This window comes from Empidonax traillii, unplaced genomic scaffold (genome assembly GCF_003031625.1).
Source record: "Empidonax traillii isolate 1590-97213 ecotype Southwest subspecies unplaced genomic scaffold, ASM303162v1 scaffold138:size3245559, whole genome shotgun sequence".
NCBI classification, from domain to species: Eukaryota; Metazoa; Chordata; class Aves; order Passeriformes; family Tyrannidae; genus Empidonax; species Empidonax traillii.
In genome coordinates, this window is record NW_020955331.1 from 162,033 (window position 1) to 181,885 (window position 19,853).

The following is a 19,853-nucleotide window of genomic DNA, read 5'->3' on the forward strand; positions in this document are numbered from 1 at the left end:
TCTTGAGATGAAGTCTGCATTACATCTAGCTTCAAGAGTTTTAATGGCTCCAGCATGCTGAAGAAAAAAACCAAAGAGGCTGCCTGCCAAGGCATTTGCACAGAATTACTGTGGAAGCAGTTTACAGCTTGTGGTTGCCACAAATGAAGTATTGGCCTAATACAATCTTGAAATACAAAAAATTACTCATTGTCATATGGCTGTTTTTACACAATTTTGAAGGCAATAACAACAGGACCTGTTTTTTATTATCAAGAATTTCACTCTGCTGCAGCATAACATGAATAAGCTAAAATTTATTTAGATCGTTGATTAATTACTTCCACATGAAGACCTGCTGCTATCCTTCAGTTAAATTTTGAAAACACTGGATTACCCTAGTGAACTACAATTTCCTTTATCATTAACATCTGTCCATGTAAACAGCACCTCTCCCCTGGCTAACCAGCCTTCCCGCATTTCCTTCAGATGTATCATGGAAACCAGTGTTTGTAAAGTCTAATTATTTCCATGCTGACCACAAATGTTCAAATAGGAAAAATAAATAAACAAACAAGCAAAAAAATTACGTCTTTCAGACCAAGGGCACCCACTTTATTTGGGGAGAACATGTCAGACTGCTGTTTTACTTTATGTACCTTATTTGTGGATAAGGAATGCTGACATACGCTGAAGGAGTTACCCTCCCCTATATCAGTGCAGCTACTGTATCTACACATTCACTGCACATTTCAAAATGTCTACTAAAATGTTGCCAAAACTCTGGAAAAATTTATACACTACTCTTGGTTTAATTTTCTCTTTCAATACCATTTTAGAATCCATTAAAAATTAACTCCTACTGACAGTGTAAGTAATGACATACATAAGACTAGCAGCTGTCTTTCTTTTTTTCCCCTAACAAGTACAACTGGGGTGGTTTTCTGTGGAGTCTTTGCAGATTCATTTTCACTCCACAGAATACTGAAATGCTTCAATGGCATATTAAAGGTTCTATGAATTTTGATTACACTTTAATTAACAAAAAGCTATACATTTGCTTATCTTCTGGTCTTTTAACTAGACATCCAAAAGTCTTTTCTTAAACCTAACCACCCCTCATTTATATTCTGTCCAACCCAGACCCTTATTTTACAGATAAGCATTCCCTCCAATAAGCTAAGTCGTCAATAAATACTATGGGTATAGTCAAAGACTCTGCTTCATTAAATTAAGTGACCTGTTTTCAGGTCTGACTCCAATTCTCTCTCTTCTTCTCCTGATGTAAGCTCAGGATTATGGCACAGAAAAGCACATTTTAAATTAAACTGAGCCCCCCCCACCAGTACTAGAGCTACCAACAGTCAACCAAGAGTGTGACCTCCTGGCCCATCACATACTCCATGGTAACCCTTATGTTTCCACTAAACCTGCAGTACATTTTTCCCTGCAGTCCTTTATGTCATACACCTTAAGTATTTCATCAAAGCACAAAGTACATCCCAAGAAGCAGATATTAAATCAGTTTAAAAGTATACACTTTAATTAGGCATATTTTGTTAACCAACTGATTTAAAGCTGAGCATTGGCCTAGAATAGCCACGCCTTTTGCTCATTGCCATTATTAGAACTCAAATCCCTAATCTGGAGCAGCAACTGAACAATAAAGTGCCATGTAAAGTTCTAGCGAGGCAACAGAAAACAAGGCCTTTCTCTAAACATGTTCAGTAAATATGTGCTCTGCATTCTTCATGAAATTCTGGATAAAATTACTGTTAGCACAGTAGTTCTTACCTGTTTTGATGTAAATGCCGTCTTGTATCCTCTGTTCTCTGAAATTCTCTGATGGATGTGGGTTTTACTGGGGAGCTCTAAGTAAAAAACCAAAAAAGACTTAGTTAGCAACCTCTTCAGAAAACTGTACATTAAGGTCAAACAATCTCTTTGCAGAGCTACATCTGTAACTACTGATATTTAAAATACCTGACAAAGAAGCACAAAACACAACTCCAGGATGTTAATTTCCAACTAGGCAAGCTCACTCTTAATTTTTTTCTCCAATTTAAATAAATATTAGTTTCAAGATTAAATATGCCTGCTCATAACTTCAGGAGCTTTAAAACCTCCACTATTAAGAATCTTGAAGAGAACTTCATGTAGGTAGAAAATAATTATTGGAATGTATATACATTTTTCAGAGTTTAACTCTACAAATGCACAGCAGTGCAGAGTGGATCCTCAGAAACGCAGGATACAGTAGCTGATGATCTTTTATGATGCTGTAAAGACAGGTCCCAGAGGGATTAAGAAAGCAAAACATGGGATGAATAAGAACACTTTAGGTTTAATTTGAGCTATGAAATCATTTCCCCCATTGGTAACAGAGACATAGAGCCTTTGGTGTTACTTAAAAACTTTTACTGACACCCATTAATGTAGGAAAAGAGAAATGTTTCGAGATGAACTTGCCAATTTTCACTCATGCCTGCATGCATGATGCTATACTGTATAGTTAGCCTTGCTAAGTAGTATTTTCCAGTGTCTTTTGCACTGTCTTTTTAGAGAAACTACTGCTTTAGCTAAAAGCAGTTTAATTTCTTTCAATAGACAGACTCCAAGGAATAGCTTTTTTGATGCTGATCAATGCCTTTTCCGTATCTACAGCAAAGAGTCCTTGGATTGACCTGCCAATAGTTGTCTTCTCTGAGTTTTGTTCTTCTGAGTCTGTGCTTCAAGTGTCATCAGCTACTGTGATTTGATATTGAATTTATGAGATTTCCATAATGAATGCACCTCTCATATCTGTGTGACCAATTTTAAACACAGTAAACAGTAAAGTGGACAAAATAGGGACCAGGCTCCTACATGAAATATAAAGATATGCTTATTATTTTCTTTCATCAAAGAGCAAATATCTTTCTGCTTCAAAACACAAAACTTTGAAAGGACACATCTGAATCACAGCACAATAGTTACTGTTTAAGCACATCAGTCACAAAGATTTTTTCAGACAAGTTATTCATATAGTCTGTAGAGTGAGCCACTGAACTGTGTAAGTGTGTACATAGGTATTAATTAAGACTGGCAGAACACAGAAGGAAAAACATTATGTGGCCAAAAATCTGTTTCTATAGGTTTGATTTTTGAGGACGCTCTCCCAAAGTGTTCCATCCAAATGATTTAACAGGGAACAGTTTTCACAAGGGCTTTCCTGGGGTGTATGAATCTAATTAATTCAAGTAAAAGCACCACCTCATTAGAGATTCGCCGCTGGTCAATATATGCCATGAACTGTGAGCTGAGGCTGTCTGAGTCCATGCACTTGGGCTGCCTCACCTCTTCCTCCTCCTCTTCTGTGGCACAGCTGTCAATATAGTCGATCTGATCGAGATCATGTTCCACTTGACACACAAACACAAAGGAAACACCCATAATTAGATAACCCACAGGAGAGGAAAAGACCCAACAAAGCAGCAATGTCAGGAACTGAGGCCCTACTGTTTTTCTTCCATCTGGGAAAGCTCAGTCTGAAAGCTCTTGGATTTTGTCAGACAAAAATTTGATAAACGAATTTTGAAATAACGATATAACTTATGCTTTTTAAAAAGCAATGATGAACATCTATCAAACATGCAGTTTTATACTGTTGGCTCCAGATTACTTTTTCAGTCACTGAAAAAGTAAACACTCTGATTTTTTTTCAGTACCAAATATTATATATCAAAACTTGTCAGCTAACACCAAGACTGTAAAATGATCTGTGTAAATTTTTGAATAATTTCTCTTGGTTCTAATTAATATCTGTCAGAAAAATTAGAATGGGTATAACAGATTTCTCTACTGGTTTTACTACTACAACAACAAAATGGAGAGCAGTGTGGGTAACTTACATTCTTTGCATTTGCATTCAGATAAGAAGTGTATGTGGAAATAATGAAGAACACTACAGAAAACAACACACCACCTTTAAAACTGTGTAAAGGCACCTGCAATTTTATTTTAAAAAGAGGAGTTAAAAAAGACATCTGGAACCACTGAAAGGAGAGCAAGAAACAGTTTGGCTAGTATTGATTTTTCCTTTGTGTGGGAGATATTATCTAGGGCAATTTTTTCACTTGTCACTGCTTTTACACATTTTGCCCAGGGATTCTGAGAGTCATGACATTGAGCAAACCACCCTGGTGAAAAATACTGTGCTAGGGATGCAGAGGAAAGCACAGGCTCCCTTTCAGAACACCACAGCTTTTTTTTTTTTTCTTAAAATCTCCCCCAAACTTGCTGCAGACTCTCTTGCAGACATTCTTTTTCTACTCCCCCGCCCCTTTCCTGCTTGTCTAAAACAGACTTCTCTTTGCCTCACCACACAATCTAGCAACTGTTACTGCCAAAGCCACCTCCTCTGCTACTACAACCATCCAAAACAGCATTCCTATATACTTTGGCTTCATTAACTCTCCATCTCAGTTACAAATCTTAAAAAAAAACCAGCAAAGCAATGTCACTCACAAACACCAGTCCCTCCTAGACAGCTTTAAAATTTGGATTAAAATAGAAGACTGATGAATGAGACACTTGTGCTACCTGGAAATACGAAATTCCCTGATGAAATTGCTCACTCTGTTCCGAGAGCAGTGACAATTCACTACTGCTGAGAATTTTGCCCGGGAGCTCAAACAGCAAAACTCCATACACCAAAATTCAGTATTCCAAAATACTGTTCAAAGCAGTTGGATATTTTAACATGGCACATATGTAAAAGCTGACACAATGTTCTCCAGAAAATCCTAATTCTGCTGCTATTTGATTTTGCCTTCAAACAACAGCATTTTTACACTGCTTCCACATTGCTTTTCTGTAATTCTACCTAGATCTTTCTCCCTTTTTCCCCCCTCTTTAGACAACCATTTATAGCAAACATTCTGGAACTTTAATGATGATGACGATAAATGTTGTTAGCCCAGGGTCACTATTTACCTCCACCATTAGTTACGACTGCGCTCCCTCGGTTTTCTTGGTACTGACTTTCTCTGCGCAGCCTCTGCTCCTTGGTGATCTCTGCCACACGCAAAGGGAGATCTGAGAACTCATCTGTTGGCTTTGGAAAACAAACAGTGAAGTCAGGAAACCCTCTTCTTCAGAAATAACATCTTGCAAGCTACTCTCTCTCATCTTCTGTTTTTATTTTAATTGTCCTTTTTGCACCTACAAAACACTAATTTAAAGGAAATTCGGCTACATGTATTGTTTTAAGAAAACACGTAGTTAAGCTTTCTTTAAAACCCAGCTTGGCTACAGTCTTCCTTGCAGTATCTGCAAGTGTATGAAAACACCCCAGGATGGAAAGCCCTAGAACCCTCTCAAAAACCAAGCTGGGAGTGCAAGCAGACGTCTGGAGCACAGCTCACTGAGACACTTTAGGTCTTGGCTACTGCCTTTTCTAGTTATCCCAAGAGGAAAAGAAAATTTCTTCCTGGGAAGAATAGTTGACAGTCTCTTTGCTAAGAGGTCCCATTTTCCTGCTTCTAAACGGCAAACACATTTTAACATTTTAAACAAGGTGCGAAGAAAGATGAAGAAAGATGAAATTTCCATCTGATTTTTGAAGCTTAATTTTCATATTCAGATTTGTTTCATTGACTCGGTATTGTTATACGATACACTTATGAGCTTTTTTAAAATGAGGAATGCCATTTCTCTCATCTTTTATTCTCCAGCAAATTAATCATGCACTGTTTTATACATTTCTGTTATTATTTCAAACTTTGGGTCTGTCCCATATGAAATTACGCTTGTTTTTCTGCAATAAAGCAGGAAATAACTGTGGCTCAAGGCAACCTGCACACTAGCATACATGTTACCTATGGATTATGCTTCCAGATGTATGTGCTTAGTTCTCTTTCTGTACAATGCTGCACTCAACAAAAAAGAAGCTGAAGCACTTACTTCATTCCCTGACCATCTTTTGTCTCCGCTGTCCACACTATTGAAGCCAGAATCAAGTGCTCCATACGGACGACCGGAATAGAGTTCCTCGTGGCTGTCAAACACACAGTTTTAGTTACTGTGATATAACCACCACCAAAAGCTTCTCAGCTATTACAGAACAAAAGCAGAATAAAGCCACCAGGCACAGTTGCAGCGTGTTCACAAGCTCAGCACGTTTGAAAGCCTCACATGCATTTGCCACATAGAGCAGGAGGCAAGTGCTTACAACTCAACATCCTCGTCCATCCCCCTCACCTCCCACTTAAGAGCTGATCTGATCCAAAGTATATACTTTAAATGTTTCCCAAATAGAAATTATGACAAAGAAAGCTGCAAAGTGGTCTCATATTTCAACGTTTAACAAGTCAAACTTTTATTTTCCGCTATTCATATATTTTGGTTGAAAAACGCTGTCCCACAAGCTTTTCCATAAGTAAGCATAAACCCCTGCAACATTTCTAAAATCACAGAATATATGACTTCTACACAAAGTACACAGCATGTATTACATAACTGACTTCTGTGTCACAGTCACCTACCTAAGAAACTGTGCAGAATGATGGACAGTATTTCAAATATTTCATAATGTAATAAATATAGAAATACAGTTTTCATCTACAGGCTTTGTCAATGACATGTCTAGACAGAGGCATTAGACATGTGCCCAGTGCTACAAGACATATAACCAAACAGCCATACAGTTCTTCTCTAAATTTCTGGGATTAAAAGCTACGTAATTCAGCAGTAAAGCCATCACAGATGTCAAGTCTGGCAACTGCTGCAGATAGCTACAGTAAAAGAGACAATGGAACTTGTCTGATCCACTGCAGATGGCATTTCACAATGGCTCAACTGTCCTACTGGCACTCGATGCCCCAGGGAGAACTGCAGCAGTAATTACTACATAATACACAAGGAAGAATGAATTTCAGGAAGCTAATTGCTTCACCCCATCCTAACTAAATTGCAGGTCATTTTCTCACTGGTATTGCTCTCAAGTTGTTGCTCCCTCTGAAATCCTGCTTTCAGGAAACACTTATTTTCAAATTATTATTATTATTATTGCAGCACAGTACGTGTGCACGAGACTTTGTAGAAGAGTGACAGACTATTATCCAGGGTTATATTAATTTTCAGATAGACATGAAAGAGGAAAGAAGCTCCAGGAGGGATGGAGGGCCACATTGGGCTATACATGTGTTTCTGTGCAGATGTGCAGCAAAAAACAAGCCCCTGTATCTGCACTGAGTTTTAACTCAGAGGAATTCCACTTTTATGGCCCTGATTTTGAACAGAAAGATCATCTGCATAATAAACCACTAGAAAGAAAGAGAAAAAACAGTTCTTTTGGGTGGGAAGAAAAAAAGAATGACCGTGAAATCACCACTGCGTTAAAGAGCTATTAACTTGAATCACTGACAATAGAACTGTACTTACACTAACAGTTAATTGAATTAAAATACTAAATTTAACATGGGTGGGAAAAAAAAATCTATCTGCAGTATAATTCTATTTTAAATGAATCAATATTTTCAGAATCTACTGAGCACCCTGTTGTAGGCTGAACAATCACTGCAAATTGAAGATCTCAAAAATGAGGAAATATTTTGATAAAATTTTTCTTTCAGCCTTCCTTTTCAATTAGAGAAATTTGAAAAGTTGTACACCTAAAACTAAAGTTAGCTGAAAGCTCAAAAATACATAATCACTGTTTCGGGGACTTCTCCTTTTTAACATGAAAGCTGCTTCCCCTCTTCCCAGCTCTCACAACTAAAACCAGCTATTCAACGCTGCACACTTCACACGTTTATAATCATACAGCAGCCACCCTGAAATCAGCTGAAATTTAAGACTTTTATTCCTCCCTGACCAACAAGTTACAAGCAACAACAGTTAAGCATTTGGATAGATTGGAGCATTTGGGGTCAACTACAACTTACGTGGGAAGCTATGTAAGTCTTGAAATCAAAGGATGAGAAGCCAAATGTCTGGTAAGCCCAACAATCAAAGGAAAGACAATACTTGACAATATTTCAAAGGCACAGCTCCAAAGCCACACTAAACCACTTATTTTTTACCTCCTGTAAGAAAGAACAGTTGCCCAAGTCCCAGAAAATCAACCACATGAGTACTTTATATTTGAAACCTTCCAACTCCAGACTCTACCCATTTGCCTCAGTGCCAAAAACTGCTGCACAGCTTCAACAGTTCTGTCTCCTCCCAATCACATTCACTCCAGCACCAACCTGAGCTGCTCTGAACTTCAGTGTTGCAAATGAGAGCCTGGCTGCAGCAGAACAAAACTTGCTGCAGATAAATTTCACACAGCTTATGTTTAGACAAGGACTGCAACATACCAGGTTCCACTCTGGTAACACAGTCTGATGTAATTTGACAAGGCTAAAACAAGTAATTGTGCTAGAACCTCCAACTCACACTTTCCATAATGTTTCACAGTATCCTGTTTTATTGGCAGTATCAACAACCTTGCTATTAAAAATGTTTGATCAAAAGTGAACTGACAGCATGACACAAACTTCCTTAAAGAGTCTCTGTCACTCAGTTTCAGATTCTTAACCTCCATGGCATTACACCCAGTTTATCAGATATACCAGCAACAGAGTCTGGGTGGACTGGCTGATGCCTTATTCCTATTGGTCACCTTTGAAGATAACAAACATAAAGCTCCTGTGACTTGTCTGGAAATATTAACCATATCAGAGCTGAAGGCTTTTATTTCTTTCATCCCAAGTTTCAGAAGGGTATTATAATTTAGGATCCTCTCTTTCACTGGATCATTCTACCACTTTCTTCTCAGATGTACTCTGATCCATGGACAGTTCTTCCATAGGTACATGAAGATAGGAGGAGTCACTCGCAACACTAAATGCCCTAAACAGCACAGTAACAATAAACAGTTCTATCCCCAACTCTTATCTCCTCTTGGGTATGGAAACACAGCTAAATGAAAGCCAGTTGAAGCTCATTTCATACTGCTGAAACCGGTAGCAATTCTAGAGAAAGCATCCTCAACAGCTCTGCTCTTGTTTTCAGATTCATAATTCCAAGCTATAATTAAAATACATTACTTCTTCTCATTTCACAGAAGCAATTTATGAGAACTTCCATATTAATATACAGCTACAAAACAATCAGTAAGCATACAGCCCACTGGTTTTGTTGGAATTTCTCTTAAAAATAAACAGACTATGTTAGTGCTAAACAGATCATGACATTTTATCATTTAGAGCCTTTTATTTTCAGTAGCAGGTCAGTATCCTCAATATTTTGCAGTAACTATCTGCCACAGCTTGTACTGGAAACTGAGTAACACTCAACATGTTCACATGTTGACCTCATCTAGAAAAATAATTTAAGACATTCAGTGCTGATGAGGAATTGCACTGTCAAGTCCCTCATGCAAGTTATTCCTCATAAATCTGACTCACAGTGATTTATTGTGAAGCCCCCTCATTTGTGTTTTATTGCTGCTAAGGCAGCAGCACATCCTTTAGCAACTTACTCCTCCACACCTTATTACCACCTTCCAAGATGACTGAGGTAATTTTTATATATATTCAGTTTCATACTTCACTGACTCCCTTTCTTCCGTTTCGCGTAACAGAAATGAATCTTAACTCCTGCTTTTTGCTGGACATCTTCATTTAGCAGCTGATATGGCTGACTGTTCCAATATTTGTGTTACAATGCCAAGCAGCAGTGCCAAGTGAAAGCTTGCCAGAAATAACAGTTTACTGATGGGGTGGAGATCAGCATTTACACCTGTGGTTTGAGCACAGCAGTCACAAAACTGTACAAAAGGTTAAGAATTACAGCAGGGATATATTCTCCAGGAAGTCTGTGGAACACATTAAGATCTTATAAACTGAACATACATGTTAACAACATGAGAGCACACCCTGTGTCCTATGAAGATATCAACACTCCCTTTTTACTGTGTGTCAACTCTAACACTGCTTTTCACATGATACTGCCCAGGTCTTCTGAACTGCTCCTCACTTCTTATACACTGGTTACCTTGTTAGAATACACCATGACATAACATAAATAATATTTTTCAAAGCCACCTCCATCAATGCACTTACCAAAGAACAATCCTCGGATCTATTTTTGTAATTAACTCAGACAATTGACAAAATTTTCCTGAATGTCATCAAAACTTGGCTTGTGCAAAACTTACCATGATCCAAATCCCATGGGTCTCCTATCGTAATCAGGCAAGTCTGGAGCTATCTTGCATGCTTCTATGTTCAGGTATTTAAATATATGAATTTTTCCTTTTATACATATCTTTAAAAAAAAATTGAAAAAATTAAATCAGTATAATTTGACAATACATTTTCAAAGTACACTACAGACATTTAGCATGCAGTTGAGAGTGATAAATGAGCATGTTTGCATCAATTAATGTATCTTTTATTCTAATCTCACTGCATTTTAGAGAAACAGCTATAGTGGAGCATCATGGGATGCCCACAAGAGACAAATGGAAGCTGTCCTCCAAGTACATCTGGTCTGCAGGCAACTCTGTCAGCTGGATGCTGAAATTTCATCATGCAAACAAGACATAAGCATTTACAAGTACTAGAATTTATACCCCTGGCATCAGAACAGATGCATCCCACCCATGCCCAGATTTGAATGGCAGTGGCAGACTGCCAAAGCCAGCTCAAATTTATAGTGGATGAAGCCAGTAACAGCTGCCTCTGCTTTCAAAAGGGAGGCAAAACCCTACTGAAACTGCAGGACTCAGCAAGGGCCACTCTTGACTCAGAAGCAGCAGCTCAGAGTACAACCTGTAATACTCAGGGGTCTGTACATCCACGCTAAAGATCAAATTAGTCACTGACCATATTGCAGTTTCTAGCTCAAAGGCCACTGTGAGCCCTCTGCTGCAAAGTGAACCAGCACACAGCAGCTCTGAGGCCTCAGTCGAAATTTTGACATCTGAGTGGCACAAAATCTGTCTTGTATGACAGATCTTCTTCTCTCCTATGCTGAAAGCAGGAACGTTCAGATAACAGTGGAATTCTTTGCAATATCCCACAGGTGAGACTACTAACACAGTAAAGTAAGAGAAGAAAAAGGGATTTTTCAAGCTGTGCTGTATATTTAACACTTTTATACAACAGAATTTATTAAAAGTTCTCTTGTTCTTAAATAAAGTTTGTAATATAATCCTTCAGCTTTTAACTTTGTTCTTCCCTTTTTAGCTGAACCATAATCTGATTTCTTAGCTGCAGTTTACCTGTGCGGGGGGGGACTGGAGAGGGTTGTTCTCTAACATGATGGTCTGAAGATGTCTGAGGTTCCTATAACAAACTGGTATTGTTGTTATTTTATTGCAGGAGAAATCTAATCGAATCAATGGCAACTCAGCAAGCTCTGGAGACAGAAAACAAACATCCAATTCAGCAGATTAAAAGAGTATAAGAAAAAGCAAGAGTATAAAAATAGGTGTTTCACAAAACAATTAAGTATGCTGCTTCAAGCTCTCAGGGGAAGAAAAGGGGACTGAAAATAAAGAAGTGCTTGAAGTTTCTGCTGTTATAACTGACAGCCTTTATCTCACCTTCAGGTAAACGCACCAAATTATTTCGTCTGACATTTAGGTCCCTCAAGGATTCCAAATGGCCAATCTGTGGAGGTATTGTCTGTATTTCATTACAACTCACATCCTGCAAAGCAAGAGCAAAGAATGAGGTACCACTGCCTGTTAACTAAAATATGCAGCTCTTTGTTTAGGGACTGAACACCTCAGATCCTTATATTCATCAGTTCTCGTTGCTGATGTGAAGCATTGTTCTCACTTTAAATACATAGCAAAAGAAAAGCTCTAAAAGATTAAGCATTCAGATGCGGAAATTTATTTCAAGTTATCTCATTTGAGTTATTCCACAGTATTTCAGACAGCACAACTTGCTACATAAAAGCTTTTTGCAGAAACAAATGTACCAAGAGCTCTAATTCAGTCTGTCCCTCCTTTCTAAAATAGGGAAGACACTTGAATTGACATGGATCATTTCTCTCCAGTGCATCTTTCTCTTACATAATTTAAAAAACAAATCTCAGAGTATTAAAACTTTTCTAGCACCTCTGTACAAAATCAAAACACAGTTGGAGTGTTGTGGCAGACAGAAATCTTCTTTAGGCTAAGAACAGATTTAAATAACTTGTCATTGCATACAAGTGATTGGTTTACAATCACAAAGTTCTCAGCAGGGTGAGAAACAGGATATTGATCTTGCACTTGCCCAGACAGCATCCTAATTACTGCAGGATTTTGATCAGTTTAAAAATTTGTTATTTCTTCTGAAGCATCTCTGAATTTAATAAACACATAAATTAAAAAGTAAAGACTGAATAGTAACATCTAAAAATCAAGTGTATACTCACAAGCTCTGTCAGCTGTCTGAGCTGTCCAATTTCTTCAGGTATTGAAACCAATTTATTATTACTTGCTATCAAAACTTTTAGTGGTAGACTACAGAGGTGTACTGGCAACGTTGAAAGCTGGTTTCGACTTTTGACAGAGAGAAAACAAAATAACCAGAACACTGATGAGAAATCTTAATGCAATGAAAGACACATACAAAAAGCACGCTCCATTTAGGTGATCAAATCAGGTTTTACGTAATTTCTGCAAAAGTAGTTCTGTGAGGCTGTTCTTCACTACTTGCTTTATCTAGTTATGTGTGAACAAACTCTGAATATCAAGTACCAAGCCAGATCAGATGCTTTTGAACTCAGTGAGGGGGAATGTGACATTTTGGTGCCCTTTCAGATGCTTCTGGTAACTGGCCACGCTCTGTCACAAAGGAGTTTGAGCAGAGTGCAAAAGCCTTTCTCATAAGGAGCACTGCAGGTCAGCACACACAAAATGCCAGAGAGGAAATCATTAGATATTGAATATTTAAAGTACATTTCTAATTAAGTAAGGACAGTGGGACTGCACCCACTAGAGATATAGCATTAGGAAACCTGTACATGATTCAAATCCTACTTGTACAATTTTTGTATCAATTGAAAAAAAAAAAAGAAATATACTTTTGCCAATTCAGTGTGTTTATAACACCAGAAGGGAATAGCCTGAGACCTTTTTTTTTTAATTAATATCTCTACGACTTTCTGACGAGAAACTTTCCACATCTCTTAAAAGACCCTCTACAAATGGAAGAAGCTGTACACAGTTGAATTTCATGATGGGCCGAGTTGCAGCAATTAGATTTTAACACTGGCAGTGAAGTGTTAATGCTTGAGAAAGATCTTTCAAAGCCACCAGTACAGTGAAGGTAAAACGAAAATGGCATAAGCCCTATTCATCTGCTGAGAGCTGAATTGCAAAGACTACGCTAAAGCTCTTCATCTCTTTTCAGACTGCACGCCTGTACTCCACATAAAAACTACTGGATTTATTTATTCCTTTAGACTGGAATTAGATTTCTTCATACTCCACTTCTAAAAGCTGCTGCTTAATCCTCATGTTCCCTGATCCACCGAAGTGGGTTAGAATGGTCCAGGTTGCTTTGATTCAGTGACACACAACACAATGTGATGATTACACACCAAGCTGGCATTACCTATGGATGCACCAAAATTTACAAACCCAGACTATTCGTGCTAAAGCAAAATTTGTAAGACAATTGTTACCTGATATTTAGAAATGTTAAAGACTGTAAGTTCAAAACAGCCTCTGGGATGTATCGAATGCAGTTCTGGTACAAATTAAGACTCTCGAGGGAGACGAAGTGACACGCTTCTGCTGGAAGCTCTGACAGTCTGTTCCGGGACAGATCTGAAGGGAGGGAAAAAAAGGGGAGATTCAGTAAAGCTACCTTGAAACTTCATCAAGTTCCTTGCTTGGCAAGAGACAGAAGTTTAACCAAATCTCCTACAGCATGTTTGCATTCAATGAATCAAAACATTCCCTTCATCAGTCTACAGGTATAAAACATCCATCAACATTACTGTCCTTCAAAAGCTGTGATAAATAATGCAGTTGGCAAAGGGTTCTTTTTTCTTTAAAGGTCAAGGAAAGCTGCTGATTAAAAATGCCAAAGGGCAGTTCTCACAGACACACACACACCCAGCTCGTAGTTCTGGCAGGAGCAGTGCTCACATCCCGAGCACCTTCAGTCACCAGGGAGTTCCCACAGAAAACTGTTTGCTAAGCTGATGCTTCACCTCAGTATTTTAAGGGAGGACAGACATTCATTGCAAAAACTCATCTAGCCTGAATCAGTGTTATGAATTATTAAAAAAAAAAAATCCACATTTAATTGCTATTTTCTTTATTTGTTTTGAACTTCTCATCAGCATAAAGGACAAAAGCTACCACCCCAAAATACATACAATAAACTGACACACTAATTTCTGTATCTTTATTCCATGAAGGAACCATACAATACAGATTACTTTTTAAATACTGCCAATGCAGATATGTCTTGCGTCGCTTGACATTACTTTTATGTTTGTTTTGTAAAGGGAAGCTTTTCCAAAGGAAAAAAGCCCTCCTTGGAGAAACTGTTCCATTGTATGCTACTCTAGGTTGCTCAAGGAGAACACTCCAAGTGCAGCTTGAACCGACTCCAGGTCTATCTTGATGCTTAGAACAGACCATGTTCTACTATAGATAAATAACCAGTAGTTAAAAATCTCAGTAGGAAGAATCACTATGAAAAACTTTGTAGATAAAACCCATGAGCTTCAGTACACAAGTGGGAAGGAACTTCGTTACCCAACCTCCAGGAATGACTGAAGCTCAGTACAGCAGGGGCTGTGATGGGTATGTGTTGCAGGGTGCACTAATCCATCATTACAAAAAGGTAAAGGAACTCCTAGTCTGTTCAGCAATGACAACTAGAAAAAATAATTAAAAAATAAAGAACAGAAATTTAAAAAAAAAAACCAAGCCAAACCAACACCCCCTCCTCCCCACACCCCCAAACCACACCAAGTACTTCTTTCCAGCTGGTATCAGGTTCAAACTTGATCTCAGCTTGAACTCGTCTGAACTTGATTTTGAAAAAACAAGACTTTTAAATGAACGTTTCCGACAGCTCTAATAGTGGGAGTTAAAATTACAAAATAATACAAGTTGTCAGCAGTAAGTCTGCATTGCATATCTAGAATTGTTTTATTGTTTTATGACAGAAAACAGTTTGAGATTTTTGCCTCCTCTTTTTTTTTTTTTGTGAAAAAGACCTTTTACCCTTGTTTTTCTTTTCTTTTAAGAGTGAAGAAAAACCTGTACTTACATAGATTGCTAAAGGCAGGCTCTATAGACATCCTGATGTCACCATATGCTAATCCAGACAAAACATCAGATAAATGCATCACTGCAAAGAAAGATCACTGTGATGGATCTTGCTTCCTGCTACTGCCAAACCAGTGTTTTCCTATCTCTACTGCTTGTCCCAGGCCCTTTGTACTGTGGGAGAACCTCACCAGAATTTACTACAGCAGTTTTTCTGATCACCTCACCACACAGCCTCATAAACCCTATGCCAGCACTGGGGAGAAATGTCAGTGCAGGCAGCAGAATCCCTGTTCTGGTGCCAGGGATTACTTTTGGTGATTTAAAGCACTCACTGAACTTCAGCCTAAGTAGAAGCAGCAAATGAGTTGGACTAATCAGTCCAACTGTCCCAAAGGGACACAGCATACACTTCCAAGGGAATTACACTGGAACAGGCTCCCCAGGGCAATGATCACAGCACCAAGCCTGGCAGAGTTCATGAAGTGTTTGGATGACACTCTCAAGCACATGGTGTGACTCTTGGGGATGGTCCTGTGCAGGGCCAAGGGTTGGACTCCATGATCCTTGTGGGTCCTTCAAACTCAGCATATTCTGTGATTCCGTGAATTTATGCAATGGACACTTATTTTGCACGAATCATCTCCCATAGTGGACTTGTCTGTCTTAGGATTTCTTCTGCTTTACTTCCAGTTTGATTCTCATTAATGATTTAGTGACAATGATAGCAAACAGCAGCCTTCTCCTCCTCCAGGTTGTATCACTGCAGGAGATTGACAGCACAGTAATAGTGCTAAAACTGCACTGCAACAATGGGGTGTCCGAAATTGTGACATTCCTAACGGGATCTCTCCGTGTGCCAATACTGTTGTAAAATTTATCAGAAGAGGGATTCTTCAAGCAAACATACTTCTCCTCAACATAAGCTATGTATTCTGAAAAGTTTCTAGTAAATGTTTGCAGCCACTGGAATTATCTGTGATCCACACAACTTGCCATGAGGTTCCACAGTACAACTGTATGTTACTGTCCAAGAAAGGGAGAAGGATGCAAATTATTTCAGAGACAACAACAAGCAAGAGTAATTTAGAAAAAGTACTTGGCTTCCACTTTGACTAGATGTTTAAGCGTCTATTAAAAATATTATTACAACACTGGTTCACACAGCTGTGCTGGCAAAGGCAGTTTGAATATAACCCATTTTAAGAGAAATAGGTTTCCCAAGTAGTGAGTCCTGTTTTCTGGCAGAAGAGTGGCAAACAAAAAGTTTCTTTCAACTGCTTTGGAAAGGTTGATCCTCAAACATGAGAATTCTCATTTGCTTTCTGTTTCACTTTATATTACCAAAGAACATTTAAAAACTATTTTTTACATACTATGCAGACCATAAGGCTTGAACTAATCAAGAACTTCACATATTCTGAGCTAAGATTTAGTATTTCTAAAGAAATAATTCCCTGCAAAAATAACATTAGGCATGAAGAAATGAAAATATACTTTTTTAAACAACAAATGAGCTCATAGTGTGATAGAAAAGAGACACCAAGGCTGGTTAGCAGCAATGACTAACTTTTTCCAGACTTCTCTCAATCTACAGTGATTTCTAGAGCTTGGCATTTCTATTTAGCAGGAGACATTCAATGGAAAACAGATTAAATCAGAGTTGAATTTTGATGCCGCAGTATAGTCTCTTACATAATTCAAAATGAGTCTAACCAGTTACAGGTTTGGTTAATAACTTTGCAGCATTTTTACTCATGATGACCATGAGAATGCTGTCTTACACAGTATCCATGATTCCATGTGTCCAAGCACAGACAAGCACTAGGGAACAAAAAAACCCCAAAAAACTAAGCTAAAACAAGAGTATCTGGAGAATTACACAGAAGCAAGATATGATAAGATACAGTGTCGGTTCTGAATCTGTAAATGAAGAACTGCTTTTGGTTATTTGCAATCCTCTCCCTGCCCCCTTGCAAACCTCCAACAAGTACTTAAATTTCCCAAAGTCCACAATGCAGCATCCCTAAGATTCAGTGACATTGTTTTATTTTAGTCCAGTTTCTCTGGAATCATCTTCCATGCCAGAAAGTGGACCTTAGATGAAACCCGAAATGAGGCAGAGTACAACAGTCTCTGCATGAAAAAATTCAACATCCTCTTTCTCACCCTCTTCCTAAAAACACCTGAATGAAAGGCACAGCTCTAAGAAAACCAGAAGAGAAGTAAAAGCATTCCAGTGATTGGTTATATATTCACATTTATGTTGCCCTGCACTAGCTGGTGGTGCTTTTTCAAAAGAGAAAGTGTGAGATAAGGGAAAAAACTAAGGTATTTTATTTAAAATATCCTGTCAATGGAGACTTGTTTTAGTGATATTCTTCTGCTACTTTATACATAAAATGACTTCAACAACCAGAAAATAAAAAGGTGTTACAGTACAAATTATTGTGTAAACTAAAATTTCCAAAAATATTTGTTTCTCAGAGAAAATAATGAATGTTGTAGTGAGGTATTATTTTTTGTATTTTTTAACAAGAAATAATCACTGTGATGCAGATTACTTCTTTCACCATGTATGTGCACACCCTTTCTGCTTCTCATACCTTAAACTGCAAAAAACAAATGACTACTTCCCCCCCCCAAGCACCAATGCTGAATTTCACTATGAATAAGCATATGAGTGAAATACAGCTGTTATAATGGGACTTGTGTTCACATTTCATGGGTCAAAATCACTGTTAACAGAATCCTACTTTAAAGAAAGGCTCTCCTAGTTTGCTAAAAATGGATGTGTTTCCTTGAAGGCAAGATCATGTGGAATTTTGGCAATGGAGAAGCATTCTTTGGAACTAAGGTCTTTGAGAAAGATAAAAAAGCCAACAGTACAGATACAAAATGAAATCTCAGAGCAGAGTTAGATCACTGACCTTTTCCATTTTAACTGGGATTCTGTTCAAAAAACCAGCAAATCCAATGTCAAATGACACCAGAGAATATACCACGCTTAAAACTGCATCATTTGGCATTAAATATAAACTCTTCCTGTTCAAAGAAGAATGTTCTTCTAACATTAGACATTAGCAGGGCTGTGTTCACATATTTTTTACCTCAGCTGTAACACAAGTTTTGCCTCCAAAGGAAAATCAGTGATGCATAAAGATGCACTGTTCAAGGCATGGGGTACTTTAACCCATTACATACACGATGAAGAGAGGGAGCTGCAGCTCAACTGTTACTGGCACTCAAACCAGCTGGGTGGTGGTGAATTCCAATTCATCACGAGATGCTAATGTGATCAGTCTGCTAATCCTGCTGCATGGGAATAGGCTTCTGTTCTCATTCCAATTAACTACAATGAAGGCCAGTTCTAGACCTGGGCCGTGCTACAAAATTTGGTTGATAAAAATCTGCCCTTTGTTACCAGAGGTCTGCATGTGTTCCCCACACACTTTGAATTTTTTTTTTTTTTTATTTTTTAAATTTAAACCAGCGAAGCCTGGATTTCTGGCTGTCTATTCAAACCCAAATGTCAGCAACCACCATAACACCCGCTGGCAACACGCTGATGTAAGAGAGACTGTGACACTGTCAGCAGCTCCACGCTGTGGGCTCCCACCCACGACGTGCCGTGGCTTCTAGAACAGCCCGGCTGCAGCTGCGTGACATCAGCCACAAACATGCAGTGATGCAGCAGCACTGGTAGCTGAGAATCCTGATGGTGACACTGGTGGCTCACAGGCTGCCCCCTCAGTTAGGATGGCTTCGTTTGCAGGGCAAGAAAACGTTCTGTTTTCTCAAAAACTATGAAGCGTGAGGTGTAGCTTGAAAGCACATTCACGTTTTTTCTTTAGTGACAGACAAATCTAGGACACACGAGCCTGCAGCTGACAGAGGAAAACATATTTTCATATAAATAATTAGATAAGCCAATCAATGACCAGGAGGCTGACAGCCAGCATGGTGACAGAAGGCAAAAGGCAGCATGAAGTGCTGTAAGGGGACAAAGTCCAGCTGTTCAAGAAGAAATACCAGAATCTGGAACTGTGTAAACAGACTATTTTCTTCACATACACAACTTAAAGACCAGAAGCAAACTCCACAGTTTCACACTGATAACAACAAAAACACTGAAGAATATCCTTGAAGTGGCTGATGTAATCTCGATGATATGGAATGCAACAGGGAACAGCTCCTGCTCCCTGGAAGTTAACTGCTTAGGTACAGGACCTGTCCGATAAGGTCACTAAACCCATTTTTTGAGGAATGTGATGCCATTTGATTGCTCAATTCTGACATTTAGAATCTACTCCATTACAACAACTACATTTCCAAATGCATTTGAAGCACGTTGTTACGTAAACCTCAACTCCACCTTTTGCTTGTCATTGTATTAGGCAAATAAATTCATTCACATTCATCCTGGGTTTATGAACTGATTTTTTTCACCTCTTAGAACTTGAAAATCTAAGAGCAGCAATGCTTGTGATCCTGCTGACTTTTAGGAAACATTCCCATAAAGCTTCTAAGATGAAATTAATAAAATGAAAGCATAGCCCTAAGCAGATGAACTATTGGTATTATGGTACTGACTTCCCTTGCACAAGAAAAC

The 19,853-nt window shown here is 38.4% G+C and overlaps 1 protein-coding gene across 11 annotated transcripts in view; it reads right to left on the bottom strand.

Annotated features, from left to right (window-relative positions):
- Positions 1-19,853, bottom strand: part of LRCH3 (leucine rich repeats and calponin homology domain containing 3) — a 64,017-nt gene that overhangs the window by 25,592 nt on the left and 18,572 nt on the right. For 9 of the 11 annotated variants that reach the window (XM_027883959.1, XM_027883965.1, XM_027883963.1 and 6 more), the window contains exons 2-10: positions 13,636-13,780; positions 12,382-12,508; positions 11,558-11,663; positions 11,234-11,370; positions 10,166-10,275; positions 5,923-6,016; positions 4,954-5,074; positions 3,232-3,380; positions 1,774-1,850 (exon numbers count right to left, since the gene is read on the bottom strand). In XM_027883959.1, coding sequence (XP_027739760.1) covers positions 1,774-1,850; positions 3,232-3,380; positions 4,954-5,074; positions 5,923-6,016; positions 10,166-10,275; positions 11,234-11,370; positions 11,558-11,663; positions 12,382-12,508; positions 13,636-13,780 — 1,066 coding nt within the window. The remainder of the gene's footprint in view (positions 1-1,773; positions 1,851-3,231; positions 3,381-4,953; positions 5,075-5,922; positions 6,017-10,165; positions 10,276-11,233; positions 11,371-11,557; positions 11,664-12,381; positions 12,509-13,635; positions 13,781-19,853) is intronic. The other 2 variants (XM_027883962.1, XM_027883958.1) reach the window with 1 other exon arrangement.